At 43.9% G+C, this 13,672-nt stretch overlaps 1 protein-coding gene across 5 annotated transcripts in view; it reads right to left on the bottom strand.

Moving 5' to 3' along the window:
- The window catches only part of LOC139776008 (prominin-like protein), a 39,792-nt gene extending 32,134 nt beyond the window's left edge, over positions 1–7,658 (bottom strand). For 3 of the 5 annotated variants that reach the window (XM_071712399.1, XM_071712401.1, XM_071712398.1), the window contains exon 1: positions 7,266–7,657. In XM_071712399.1, the coding sequence (XP_071568500.1) occupies positions 7,266–7,599 (334 nt within the window). In that variant the 5' untranslated portion in view covers positions 7,600–7,657. Of the gene's footprint in view, positions 1–7,265 lie in introns of all 5 variants that reach the window. The other 2 variants (XR_011718990.1, XM_071712400.1) reach the window with 1 other exon arrangement.
- Between the last annotated feature and the right edge of the window lie 6,014 nt (positions 7,659–13,672).

Raw genomic sequence — 13,672 nt, forward strand, 5'->3', positions numbered from 1 at the left:
GCCGACGTTTGTATCGACGGATGCGCGCAGCCGTGCGTGTCCGTGAATTCAGGTGCGCGACGTACGAGTTGCGCCGACGACGACGAAGAAAGGGAAAGGGACGGCGGCAAACCACGGCGGCGTAAATTCGCATGTTCACGAAGAATAGGTATTCCGGAGTGTTGCCGCGTTTTCTTTCGGTCACGAATCCTAGGGTCTGTTTTCTATTGCTGAACTGGCTGCACTAGTTCAGAGTGTATCTATTTCCTTCCAATGTGGAGTAAAAAAAGATTAAGCCAGTTCAGCAATAGAAAACGGACCCCTAGTCTCGCCGTTTCCTTCCACTGAGAATTTAGTTAGAAAAAACCGGTTTAATACGATCGAAAATAAAAGGCTGCCCTTGCTTCCTCGATTCTACCTCTGTTCAACCTGCACGTGTCGACGAGATCGACGCACTTAATACCCGCGCGTGTCCCATTATTGCCGCAATTATTGCACCATATGTTCCATTACAAAACGAATCATCTGATTGGGCAATGCGAAAAGGGGAAGAACAAATCCTATGTATGAGTCACGTCGAGTAGGTTTCTGAATCCTCTCGAGAAATGAATGAGTGATCGACGTAAGAACGCGGAAACGTACAAAATTTCGCAGATATATTGATAAAATAATGCTTCATCCTCAAAATGTGCCGTTATTTTTATTGCATGCGGTTTTTTAAATAAATAATAGATAAACAATCGATCTGAATATCGGGGACAAGAATATTTGATCGTCCAAAATGTATGCGTATGATTGAACATCTTAGAGTCGAGAATACTGCTCGCGTTCCTAAAATCCTTATCGTATTGTTTGCCGAACAACGATGTTTTGTCCTTGGCTGTTTGTCGAAGCAGCTCGGAGCGTAGCGGCAGTCACGTTTTACGGTAAACTTACTGGAGCATTTAGAAACCGTGCGAAACGTACGTTTACAGTGTAAACGATAAAACGCGGTGCATTTCAAAAGCAGCGTCGCTTCATACACACACACACACACACACACACACACACACACAGGCGGCTGTCGTGCATGCTCCTAAGGCTAAAAAGAGCGCTCGATAAGTCCGGGTTGTTCTACATGGAATGAATTTGCATGAATGAACTTGCGAATGTCGCCCTTCTCACGATGTATTTGCACAGTGACGAACATTCGCTTCTTTGGGAATTTTTTCGCCGTTGGAAATCCTTTCAGCGCGAATACAAACGTTTCCGCCATAGTTAATCTCGAACAATGTCATTATTCGAACACGCGTCATGGTAATGGTTTGATGAGGCGAAAAGAGATAAGCCAAGTTTCGGCGACTGGATGACGGTTCCAAATTTTCACGTTCATCGCTTTATCGCCGCTCGCAATAGTATAGACACAACTCATTTACAAGAGAGAACGATTTTCTGGGTGATAAAGGAGTTATTGTGAAATATGACACAGAAGTAAAATCCTACGACCTAATTCTTGCCGATGTAGCAAAACAAATATACATATATGTTATTAATCGCTATTTGGAATTTTATACGAAATTTTATATTTTTATATCTCGACAAAAGATTGGATATCAATCATCCAATCGTGCGAACGTATAGCGCACAATCGCATTTCCTACGTTTTATTTTATTATCTACTCATATCTTTGCGTGTCATCGTTGCTTATTGAAAAAAATGGCGATTCCGAATGCTGAAAAATGCCTTTCTTGTCACATTGTAATAATACAGTATATACATATATAATATTAAATAATAAATATTTGTATGTATGTATTCGATTATTTACAAGATTTCCTCGTATATAGCAGGTTAAAACGATACCACTACTTCCCATGACGCAATACTTTCCCTCCCTCTCTTTTGAGAAATCTCCAGCTTCCTTTTTCACGCGCGACCCGTATCTTCATTCGTCACGCGCCTTATATGTATGTACATAAATTCCAAGTAATTAGTAATAGAATACGCTGACGCAGGACGCAGATACTGATAGTTAATCACGATAATCCTATACCTGGCAGACAGCCGTTTATTTCACTGAGAGACTCGTGTGATATAATATCGCGCGAATGCATTTCGGCGTACGCAGCGAACGTGCGAGGGAATATTGATAATAAATCCGTAATTCAATCCGAAATTGTATGTCGAGGGGCGACGTGTCACGCGGACTGTCCTGGAAGAATGAGAGGGAGCGAGCTGAGCTAGGTAATCCCGTCGAACGAAAGATTAATGCACAAGGACACCCTCGAGTCGCGAATGTCTCCGCTTTGTGCTCGACACTTCTATCTCTCTCTCTCTCTCTCTCTCTCTCTCTCTCTCTCTCTCTCCTCTCTCTCTCTCTCTCTCTCTCTCTCCTCTCTCTCTCTCTCTCTCTCTCTCTCTCTCTCTCTCTCTCTATCTCTCTCTTTCGAATCCGCTCGCCTCTCTATCCGGGAGAGGAAACGGACGGCGGCCTTTGTGCGACGAGAATCAGGCGACGAGATCGATATATAGTCATCGGGGTTGTCGACAGTTGACGGGGCTCTAAACGGGGCGTGCATACGACGCTTTTTTTCGCGGAAAGCGCTAATAAAATAATATCGACCGTCGACTGCGGAACGAGACCTCCACCGACACCGTAAATCATCCGTCGCCAAACGGGAAATTAATCTGAACGCTATATAGCGAACGACGTGTGTCGTCTTAACGAGCTTTCGGCCGACCCGCGAATCAATCGCTCGATGGGTTATTCAATCGTGAAGACGCGTATTCCTAGCGTCCTCAAATCTTCGTCGATAAAATTGTGACACATTAAATTTAAAGTACCGCGTGATGCGGATGTTAATATGCCACTCGACGCACTCGACAGTTTTTAGTAGGATTATTTTTTTTATTACGCGTCCTCGAGTGATTATGTAACTTTTAAACGTCAGATTATCACTCGAGCATTGTTCTCGATCAATATCGTTTGTAAAAATCTTTATATCTTGTTACTATCTTCGCATTCGCGCATGCGATAAATCATCGCTGAAATATCGATTTCAATTTCATTCCAATCTAGTAATGAAGTATCGTATACGTCCGATTAAACCGCTAACGCAACAAAAGATCATCGATCGCCGCTTCGTCAACAAGTCTGTTACATGCAATCGGAGGCTAATAATAAAGAGAGATAGGCATCCTATTTCGAGGCTGCGAAACTACGCGGAGGAGTATTCATTGAATGCGTCTATGTAACAGACGCTAGGCATCGTGACATTAGAATGACGCACGGCCGATAATTAAAAATTCTAGAAAATTCAGATGATATCTTCTCCTCTCGAAATGCTAAGATGTTAACGCACGATATTAAATGATACGATATTAATAAATATTAATGACAATTACGTGTTGCGATAATACGGAATGGCAAATAACTTCCCTTAACTTAAACGCGACGTCGAATCGCCGGAGTATGCAACCCTTGACTCGATAATATCGTCAGTTCCGCTTCTCGTCGATCGTCGAGCGCTTAATGAAGCGATAAAAGAAGCGTCAGCTGGGCGTTCGGAATAATCCGTACTGTTAAAGGTGCCGTTACTCGACTCGCGCGGATCCGGCACGAGCTTCAAAAAGGGGCAACGTCATCGCCGAGGAAAACGGCCGTCACAGGCCACCGAGCGACATGGATATAGGAGCGCGCGCGTTTCGCAGCTATCGAAATCCAATTCCGCCGTCGCGTAATTTTCGCACCCGCGGACGACGACGCGTACACGCGGTGGCGGTGTCGTGTTTCAGAGTTTATAATTCGGAATCACCTGAGCCCCCTCCCCCCCCCCCCCCGCGCGTTCCCGGTGTACAATATACGGACCCGAGCTGGTTACACGAGCGCGTCTCCAGTTTCGACCGCATCCGGTGCCATTAAATCCGCCGCGCGAATTCGGACGAAATTAGATTGTCGCGGAGCGCTGATCATATTGTGGCGGGTCCAAACTTTGCTCCATTGTTACCCGGTTCACCCTCGACGCGGTTGCGCGAGATCGAAGCGCGAGCGACGCGAACTCCGGAGCTAGACGCATTTACCGCAGCATCTGCACCATAATCGGGATTTACAGTTCGAAAAATACCGTTTTATCCTACGTTATATACGTATATATGTACTTAAATATAAATCGGAGCTGAAACGATCAACAAGAAGTTTGAATTCGAAACATGAAAGCTTCCGAGATCTTATCTAAACCATTAGAAAGAACACAGAAGCGTAAACATAGCGAGACTCGACACGAAGAGGTCCGGTCAACAGACTTCCGAGTGTTTCGCAGTCCTGAAAATAAATCGGAGACTACATAGGCGTCGCGAGAGGACAAAATTCATTTAAACGGCGCTAGTTCTCGAGTGAATACCGACCGACAAATTCTCTTTGAATTCCGATAATAATATATGGATATTGCGTGAACGTCAAAATGCTTCTCTCTCAGCAAACATTTATTATTATTAATTATTTCTAAAATCGAATGTTTAACGTTTCTAAGAACAACCGACGTTCGCGTATCGTCACAATGAAAGTCCTGTCGCACGAATGGCACGAGTGCGATCATCGGAGTTCCCGCTTCTGGACGGACGATGACGTGCTCTCTCGCTATCAACTTCCTGCTAGACGCGATACACGCGCTCCTACGTTATTGTGCCTGGGGGGGTCAATGATCCGCGTAGTTCACGGAGTTATCGGGGTTTTTAACCGGCCTGCGCGTGGAAAGCGTTTGCGTATCGCTAAATATTACGAGGCCACTTTTGCTCCTTTCTTTGAGCGGAAGCCGCGGAAGCAGATCGGTAATTTCATCTTCGAGCGATATTATTAACGAGCGAAAACGGATCTCGCCGACGTCGAAAATATTTTTCCTGAATTTTTCGCAATAATAATAATTATTTTCCGCGTAATTAACAAAGCGAGAAACAACGAAAGTGTTTTTAACTTTGAAATTGATACGTATAACGTAAAAGCTATATATTTACGTGTTTTTAATTACACAATGCAATGAAATTAAATATCTAAGCGTATGTGTGCGTATGTAAAAATTTTACTTTATTTAAATAATGATGATAAAGCAAATTTCAATAAAAAATTAAAATCTGAATACCAAAGTAACAGTTCAAAAAATTCTGGCCGAGCAAATCGCGCGCGGAAGGACCGTGCCGACCTTTGTGCATCAATTTGAATGTAAAAAAAAGTCACAAATACTTCATTCATAATCATTGTGAATCGCATTTCGAGGTTCAGAAGGACAGACAATTCGCGTAAATTCAATCGGAATGAAAAAGCGGCGCGCATGAACGGGCGCGTATCAAATCTTCTAAATTGATATCGATTTTCTTCGGATGCATAATCTCGTTGCCGGACCTAAATCCGATTTATAAGGAATATTTCATTGGGGAGAGACGAGCGTGGGAACGTCGCATAAATTTACGCGAGTCGGAAAGACCAGATTCGCGGATAAAAGCGTCCGTTCGCCGAAATAAATTCGTAATAGAAATACTGAAAAACTTACGTAAACGAATGAACAATGAGTTTTGTCTGGTTAATTGAATATACAGCGCGGTCGATATTTTTCCTCCAGCGGCGTTTATACGCGACGATTGTAAGTAATTGAATGCAGCCAACTTCTGCAGATAACTTCTTTTTCCTCTAACATTGCCCACGCGCGAGTACCGCAACGTTAAACGCAATATAAAGTCGCTGTAAAAAAAATTTCTGTAAATGCGCGAACGTGAACTCTCGCTGCGGAACACGATGCCATTATCTCCCGCATGTAACGTCGCATTCGCGACCAGATCGTAACTCGCGATCCCTCCGTTCTATCATTTAAGGCTCCTACCATTTTCCTCACATTAAATTATGACGTCAGAGACGAGAAGTCATGCAAACTTGATTTTCTTTTCTAACGCCGTACGTTAAAATAGATACATTTTTTTCACAGACCAAGATTGGCAAAATATCGAAGATTCTTTTTTCGATTCGCGGATTAATGAATTTTGATTAATGAAGTCATGAAGTCCATATATCTCGCTGGAAATGTTGAACATACGCACGCTGCAAAAAAGGTACGTAAAATTACACGCGAATCACAAGTGTAAAAAGCCATACGAATGTATACACCCTCGTTGTGAATTTTCATTATTGTGATTTTTTTCACTTATTATTCATACAATTTTACGTACTTTTTTACGCTGCGGGTGAATTATTGTGATCCACTTAATAAGCGCAGAATAATGAAACAAAGGGTTGCAGGTGTGTTTATTATACCGTCAACACGAGCAGCGGCATGAAAATATTACCTCATAGCGCTAATTCTGATTGACTGAATTTCTGTTTTCAGTCTATACCATAAGATTATAAGAAGGAACACAAAATCACCAAGAAAATAGTCAGCTCAGACTCTCTCTTTCTTTCTCCCTCTCTCTCTCCCTATCGTCTCCATTTTTAAATTAAATCACTCCAATATTGCAATCTAAAAATTTCAATTAATTAATTTCTTTCTCTCTTCCTGTCGCGATTCCGTTTCTTCGTACACATCTCAAAGACAATCGTAATTTAGATACGAGCTACAAATCGCTCGATTCGGATCGCGTGTCGCTTCGATTTGGCGACCTTCGCGCGTAATTCGTCGACCTCGCACGCACGACGGACGCGGTCGCTTCTGAAGGTGGGTTCGCGTTGGAGCTCATTAGCGAAGTGCGGTCTCTTGCAATTCGTTGATGGCCTCTCAGGGCCGGGCAATCACGAGAAATTAAGTATACCGCTCCGATATAAAAAAAACTCTCTCGTCAACTCCGTTCGCAACGCCAACGAGCGGGTACTTATTCGGCATTCCTTTCCAAACACGCGCGGCGCGTTTCCGTCTTGCTAGCGAAAATACCAATATCGACGCGTACAGCCCGCTGGGGTCGCTTTCGCTCCAAGCCTTTGCTCCCGCGGCGCGGCGCGACGAAATCCATCGCGATAATTGAAAACGCGAGCGAGGCGGCGAAACGTTCGTCGTCAACCCCCCGTGACGATCCGCGGGCGCCTTGACAGCCGTCTTGTTTACCAACAAGCGACCGGCCATTTTTCGGCGGTGCGGCGCACGGCGCGTTATCGGCGTTACAGGGCGTAACCGTCCCTCGGCCCAGCAGGGCGAAAATGCGCGACGCGCCGTGTACGTCGTGTCCTAACCCCCAAAACCTTCCCCCCCCCCGGCCATCGACGTCTCGCCGCGTCTCCCGGGGAGGAATGTCGCGGAGCTCGGTAACCCAAAAAAAGAGAGTCACTCACCCTCCGGATACGCCTGTTTGCTCTGCACCAGATCGATGAACACGTTCGTCACGTTGTACAGCTGGCCCATGCCCTTCGGGTTGAACTTGGTGGTGGCGTTGTAGGGCAGCCCGACGGTGTTGACCGTCGTGTAGGTGAGCGCCTGCGAGGCCATTATCTCGTTGAGCTGCCGGTCCAGGTCCTCGCTGATCGCCCGCATACGGCCGGTCAGGCTGGTCTCCTCGCTCAACGCCGGCCACAGGAACGCGAGGGACACCGCGAGCACGCGTACGAGATACACCGGGATCGCCGACGCGGCCTCCATCGCCACGGGTACGCGCTTGTGCCGACTCATCGCAGCGACTCGCGCCTGGGAGACGCGCCGCTACCGACTGGCTCGTCTCCGTCGCCTCTCGTCACTCTCCGGTCTCTCGCCGCCGCGCCGCGGCGAGCGGAACGCCGGAATCGGACCGTCGGCCCCTCCACTCCGGCGCGACCGGCGCGTTCCTGCGTTCCTCGGGTTCCTCCTCGCGCGCCTTCTCTCTCCCTCACTCCCTCTTTCTTTCTTTCCCCCTTTCTCTTACATACATATACTCGCTCTTGCTCTTTTCTCTTTTTCTGTATTATTATTCTCGAATTTTACTACTCTTATTAGGCTGATATTTCATGTATCGTATGACAAGCTTTGTCGGGCGTACACCATTGGCTATAAGATAGAGGGTTTCTAGAAACTCGAGAACTTTTCAGCCAATTAACATGCTTAAAAAATTTGACGTACGACACATGAAATATCACCCTTACAATGCCTTTTTTATATGTTCGTAATAATCCGTTTGTTCTTTTTCGAAGAATTTCCTGAATTATTGGAGCACATTTTTGTGCAATAAGTTAGAGTGAGACAATAAGTATGCATCAATGTGCTCCAGTTCAGGAAATTCTTCGAAAAAGAACAGACGGATTGTCTAGTTTAGAAAATTAATAACCATTTTTTTTCTCTACCTTTATTTCTTTCTCTCTCTTTCTACTGTTGCCTGCGTCACTCCGTCTCTGTCTCGGAGGGACGCTACACGTCAGGGATGAACAGCATCCGTCGGGGCGCCCGGTGGCTTAGCAGCGGAGTAAAAGTCGGTTCAGGAAGCAAAACAGAGCCGATTTTCGATCCTCCGTCACATCGTGTGGGTTAGGGAAAGATTTAAATGGAAAATATTATTGCCTGTTGTAATGGAAATGTACGAGCGCAACTGAAAAACCGAAATTACCACGAAACTGTACGCAAGTGCGGCACTGCGTCTCGCATAAGAGAAAACGGGAATCCAATAAGGGAACCTTTAATCTTTGAAGATGCGGGTACAGGTGCACGAGCTCGTTTGCAGGGCCGAGTCATTTTGCGACTACTTCGATCAGAATCTAAAGACGAGATATTCGTAATTATTTCTTGATCGATAAGAACTTTTTATTTACACCCGCGTATGCATGCGCACACATCATATGTGTGTAGATAAAAAATAATCCTTTTCCGTCCTTTCTATTGTTCGACTTGTCGCCTAGCTTAGCTCGTCAGAGTTGACTTGAGTCATCGGCACGGTGACTCAAATTAAATAGAAAGCAGACGCTAAAGAGATTTTTTCGTTTATTAAATAAAAACATCTTTATACATATGCCTCAATTATCGAAACGTTTTTGCTAGCTCACATAGTTGCGAAAGTTTAAAGCTTAAACACGAGATCATAAAAATATTTTTCTACTATTTGATTATACATTATATCAATCATTATTCTCTTTATCTCTCTCTCTCTCTCTCTCTCTCTCTCTCTCTCTCTCTCTCTCTCTCTCGCTCTCGCTATGTATGTGTCTATCTGTTTCTCTCTATCTCGACTTGTTAGAAAAGAAGTCCGCATCCGCTCGTTCCGCTATTTTAGAGTCGCGTCCCGGGATGGTCGGTATCGAGTGGACGGCCGCGTTTACACTTTCCTGTTTTTTTTGCACGTTAACAAAGACGTTTTATGCGGAGCTACTGGTGCATGTAATCGTTTCGCGGTATCGTCGTTAAACGTGACGATATCCGATCGAGAATGAAATTAGAGATTGCGGTAATCATCAATTCTCACCAGCCGGCGAAATTCGAATCTCGATCGCGAATGAGGCAATTATAATATGGCGGGCGGGCGAAGAAGCAAAAAAGTTACGCATTCACTGCGTTACAGACAAAAACGAATTTAACTATACGAAGAGATGCGCGAACGATCTCGAAAGAAGAGAAAAGTGTAAAAAGCCTTTTGTGTCTACGATACTAGAATTAAATTGCTCCGAGATCTCGGACGGAGAAAAAATTGACCAATCACATTTAGACAATTCGGCAATTGACCAATGCGATTGGTTAATTCTTTCTCCGTCCAAGATCTCGAAGCAATTTCTAGCATCGTGGACACAAGGCTTAAGAGAGAAGTAATCGCAGCTTAGAGTTCTCGCAGATCTTACGGATCACTCGCGTCTCATTTTACTAACAAGAAAAGCAATTTTTCTAGTCTCTTTTTATATTTAAGGATGTGTGATATTGCTGATGATATCCCGTTGGCCGTTTTAGTTCTCGTCTAACGTATTTTTGGAAGACGGCAGTCATTCGCCGGAACGATCTCGGGCTCTCCTGCGGCGATACGTTTCCCGAAACGAGCGGCTGCTCCGATAACAATAACAACGAAAGGGGGAGCGAAATACATCGAGATCGAACTGTTAACAGCGATACCAGTGAGCTCTGTTACACGGCGATCGTTAATCGGGTTTAGTAACTACCGTTTATCTAATCAAAAATTTTTCTTCTTTTGATCATTAATGATCATTCAAATAGGAGCTTTTTTTGATATTCAAACTACAATTTCTAGAATATATATATCAAAAGAGATTGATTTAAATGTTTAAGATATAAAATGGGCTTATTTAAGTGATCATTATGATAAGAAGGACAAATTTAGATCGAATAATATACGGGAGTTATAAAATCGGATTATAAGCCGCCGTGTAAACGTAGCCGTACGGTGCTGCGGGGCGCGGGGTGCGGCGGGCGCGAACGCGCGGGTGCCGCGCGCGGCGCGCCGGCGCGTCGCGCCGCGACAACATGTCGAGTAGTGGGGGTAGTGGTGATGGAGCGGCGCGGCGGCGCGACGGTAGGATGACTAGGCACAGGCACGCCGACCCGGCCGACCGCGCACGGCGCGCACCGTGCAGCACCGTGCGAACTCAGCCTACTCCCGCTGCTCCCACTCCCTTCTCACCATTTGTGTTGAATTGCCAGAAGCCGTTAGATATGTTAGATATAGATATTAGATGTATCGAGTGTTTAATACATGTGCCACGCGGAATTTGGGACGGATACCGAGGTACGTCGCATTCGATATTAGCGACTTTCGATTACATTTCTCTCGGACGATCGGCCTCGCTTTTCTCAACCGTCAACTTGACTCGCGTGACTCGCGTCGTGTCGCGCGGCTCCCGAATAGAGTTGATATCGTTTTCGGAACACGGAGGATATATATTAAATCGAGTAACGCCGCGACGTGTGTAATAACGATCACAGTCTCTAATCAACGATCGTACGTTTCACCTCGTACGTATTTATAATCATGTTGTGATATTTGACGATCGTGGAGGATAGACACAGCGCGTTTATAAATCGGTGATTTAATACGCAAGATATCGCAAGATTGTTAACCAGAATCAGCAAAGTAGCGGTCGTATTATTTTCGGTTGGCATGTGTGTGTTCCGCGGATATTTCTCCTTCATTCATACATTCATTCCTCTTACGTCGCTTATATTGCAATACGTAAAAGTATCTCGGCATTATATTCGTTGTTCAAAGTGCGAAAAGTGCAGGTGTGGGAGCAGCAAGTGTAGCGCCCTCGCCACGGTTGCTCCCGGTGCGCGGTGAGCGGTGAGTGAAGTTGGCCGCGCGATTTACGAATTTCTCTCCGCCATGTTTATCGTCTACCCGCGGGACGTGACGAGCCGGCGGGCGTCGAGCGGATCGTATAGTTTCGTTCATAGCTTCTTCGCCGTAATTCTTCCGTCGTCGTTAATTAAGTACGCGCCGCGTCGCGAGATTAATACCGGGAGTGCCGTGCAAAGTGTCGCGCGATCGTAAGTGACGATATTTTCGCGCGTAAACGGTCGTGAGTGAGTGTGCCGAGATGCTACAACGGATCAACGGGGGAGGACCGAGCAGAGGAGGAGGGGGCCTGGGAGAGGCATCGGGCGACAGCGGAGCAACCGTGGGGTGAGTAATTATTATTCATTCATTTATTTTGCTGTCCTGTGGCGGATTCCGCCACTTTCTTCGGCGAGACTTGATCTGCCCGTTACATATTCGAATAATTAGTATATAATTACTCGTACAAATACCGTTCGAGGTTTAACTCCGGCGTAATTTCGATTGGAATTCGATCTTCGACATACGCGAGAAGAGATATTACGTCGTGAACGCGGTCGCGTCTGTCTTATATTCGCACGGTCGTAATATTACTTGCGTGATTTTTCGCGTATTAATTATGCGAGCGTGTTAATGCGAAAATATGCAGCCGCTCGCGGCGCCACGCCGGCGGTCGCGATTATTTCTTACATTAGAATTTTAAAATCGGATATCTGCTAAAATGACGTTTCAAAAATTTAACGGTCGCGATAATTATTCATTTCAAGTATTGATTATCTCGGACACCGATGGTTTAATGTAAAAATATTTCTGTTACAGATCAACGCAGGGTTACAACTTACAACTCCGCTGTTGCGCATCGGCCGGTGAGTGATTTTTTTCATTTCAATGTCGAGGCAATGGATTTTGGATAATTAATGTATTGGTAAAAAGTGTTCTGCATTAATCCCATGAAATATCTTATTATTTATTTATAGATATTATTTATTCCTACAATTATTACAGAAAAAATTGAAACATTAAAGATTGAGAATATAAAAATATATTACAAATGAACTATTATATTATAATAATCTGTTGCCTCGAAATGGATAGGCTCGGAAATGGACAGAGCCTAGAAAATATTTTGATAATTTATAATCGCTGTTTTAATGGCAACCTGCAATAAGTATTACGTTTTCTTCTATGTAATAACGACTATGTTGAAAGAAAGTAATGCACTCGCGTTATGTATCGTGATTATCCTCGTAAGAGAGTATCGTGAGAATCATACACACGGTGATGCTCGAATTGTCTTGGACGATTGCGTCACGCGCTTCACGTACCGTGACGCATGTAACGAGAATATTTACTTCAAACGACTCCTTTAAAACGTTCCATTTTGCCGACCGATTTCAACACAAAAACGGGTTTATGTTGACCGCGATTAGATCACCCGTCTATATGTAGAATACAATTTAACATAATAATTTTAAAACATAATAATATAACAATATAATAAAAATAGAAACGCGATATTATTAGAATATACGAGAAACGAGAAAAATTTCTTTTATCGATATAACGACCTGATTTCTCACGTTTTCCGGAGTTATCTCAAATCTTCGCGTTGAACGATTAATATCCTTTGTTCGCGCGAGAGAAAATGTTCGTTGGGATCCGCAGTCGTTCCGAGCGCGATGGCCATCGATTAGATCGCGAGTGCACGAGCGGGCGATCTCGTTCGAGCAACCAAAGTCCCAGTGCGCATCGTTTTTCATTTTATCGAATTCGGAATGGTGCAGAATGTGCGGCGAAATCGGGGTCAGTACTTCGGAACACTGAAAAGTGCATTTCGATCACGCGACGGTCATTGCCTTTTGTCGCGGTGACCCGAAAACCCACGATGAATCCGAAGAAAGATCCCATTGAAGGTAAGAAAAACGACGGGGAATCTTGAAAGATTAAGACCAACGAAATTGGAGTTGTTTCTCCAAACGTACATTTATGCTTTAACATATAGCTTTTATTTTAGTCGATTTTTTAAATTTTTTCAATATTTAAATCTGATTATTTTCTAAAATGTTTTTTAAGTACGTACTTAATGTGTTTGACGTCGATATTAACTTTTATTTCCGTCTTTTTTTCTTACATTTAGTACCCTTCTGTGAGAATTAGTGGTGTATAATATCTCGTATAAATCCACATAACTTCATGTGACCGGTGACGTTCGCCAAAGAAATGTTAGTGGCCATAAATCCTTCTATAGGATAGTAGATTTCGATTCCAAAATTTATGGCGAACGAAATGAATTCCGTAGCGCATATATTTTGAAAGAATTGAATCTTATATCATTCCTTGAATGATAGAAAAGAAAATAGAATTAAAAACAACAATCTTGGAATTTATTACGTACAGTGCATTAAGATTGTAAATTTTAGATGAAATTATTAGTATTAATGCCTCAATAATTATAATATAATATATGATACGATTTAATTATTGCCAATATTACCATTAATATTTTAA

This window comes from Temnothorax nylanderi, unplaced genomic scaffold (assembly GCF_030848795.1).
Source record: "Temnothorax nylanderi isolate EJ_2023f unplaced genomic scaffold, tnyl_v1.0 TNYL_tig0110_pilon, whole genome shotgun sequence".
Taxonomy (NCBI): Eukaryota; Metazoa; Arthropoda; class Insecta; order Hymenoptera; family Formicidae; genus Temnothorax; species Temnothorax nylanderi.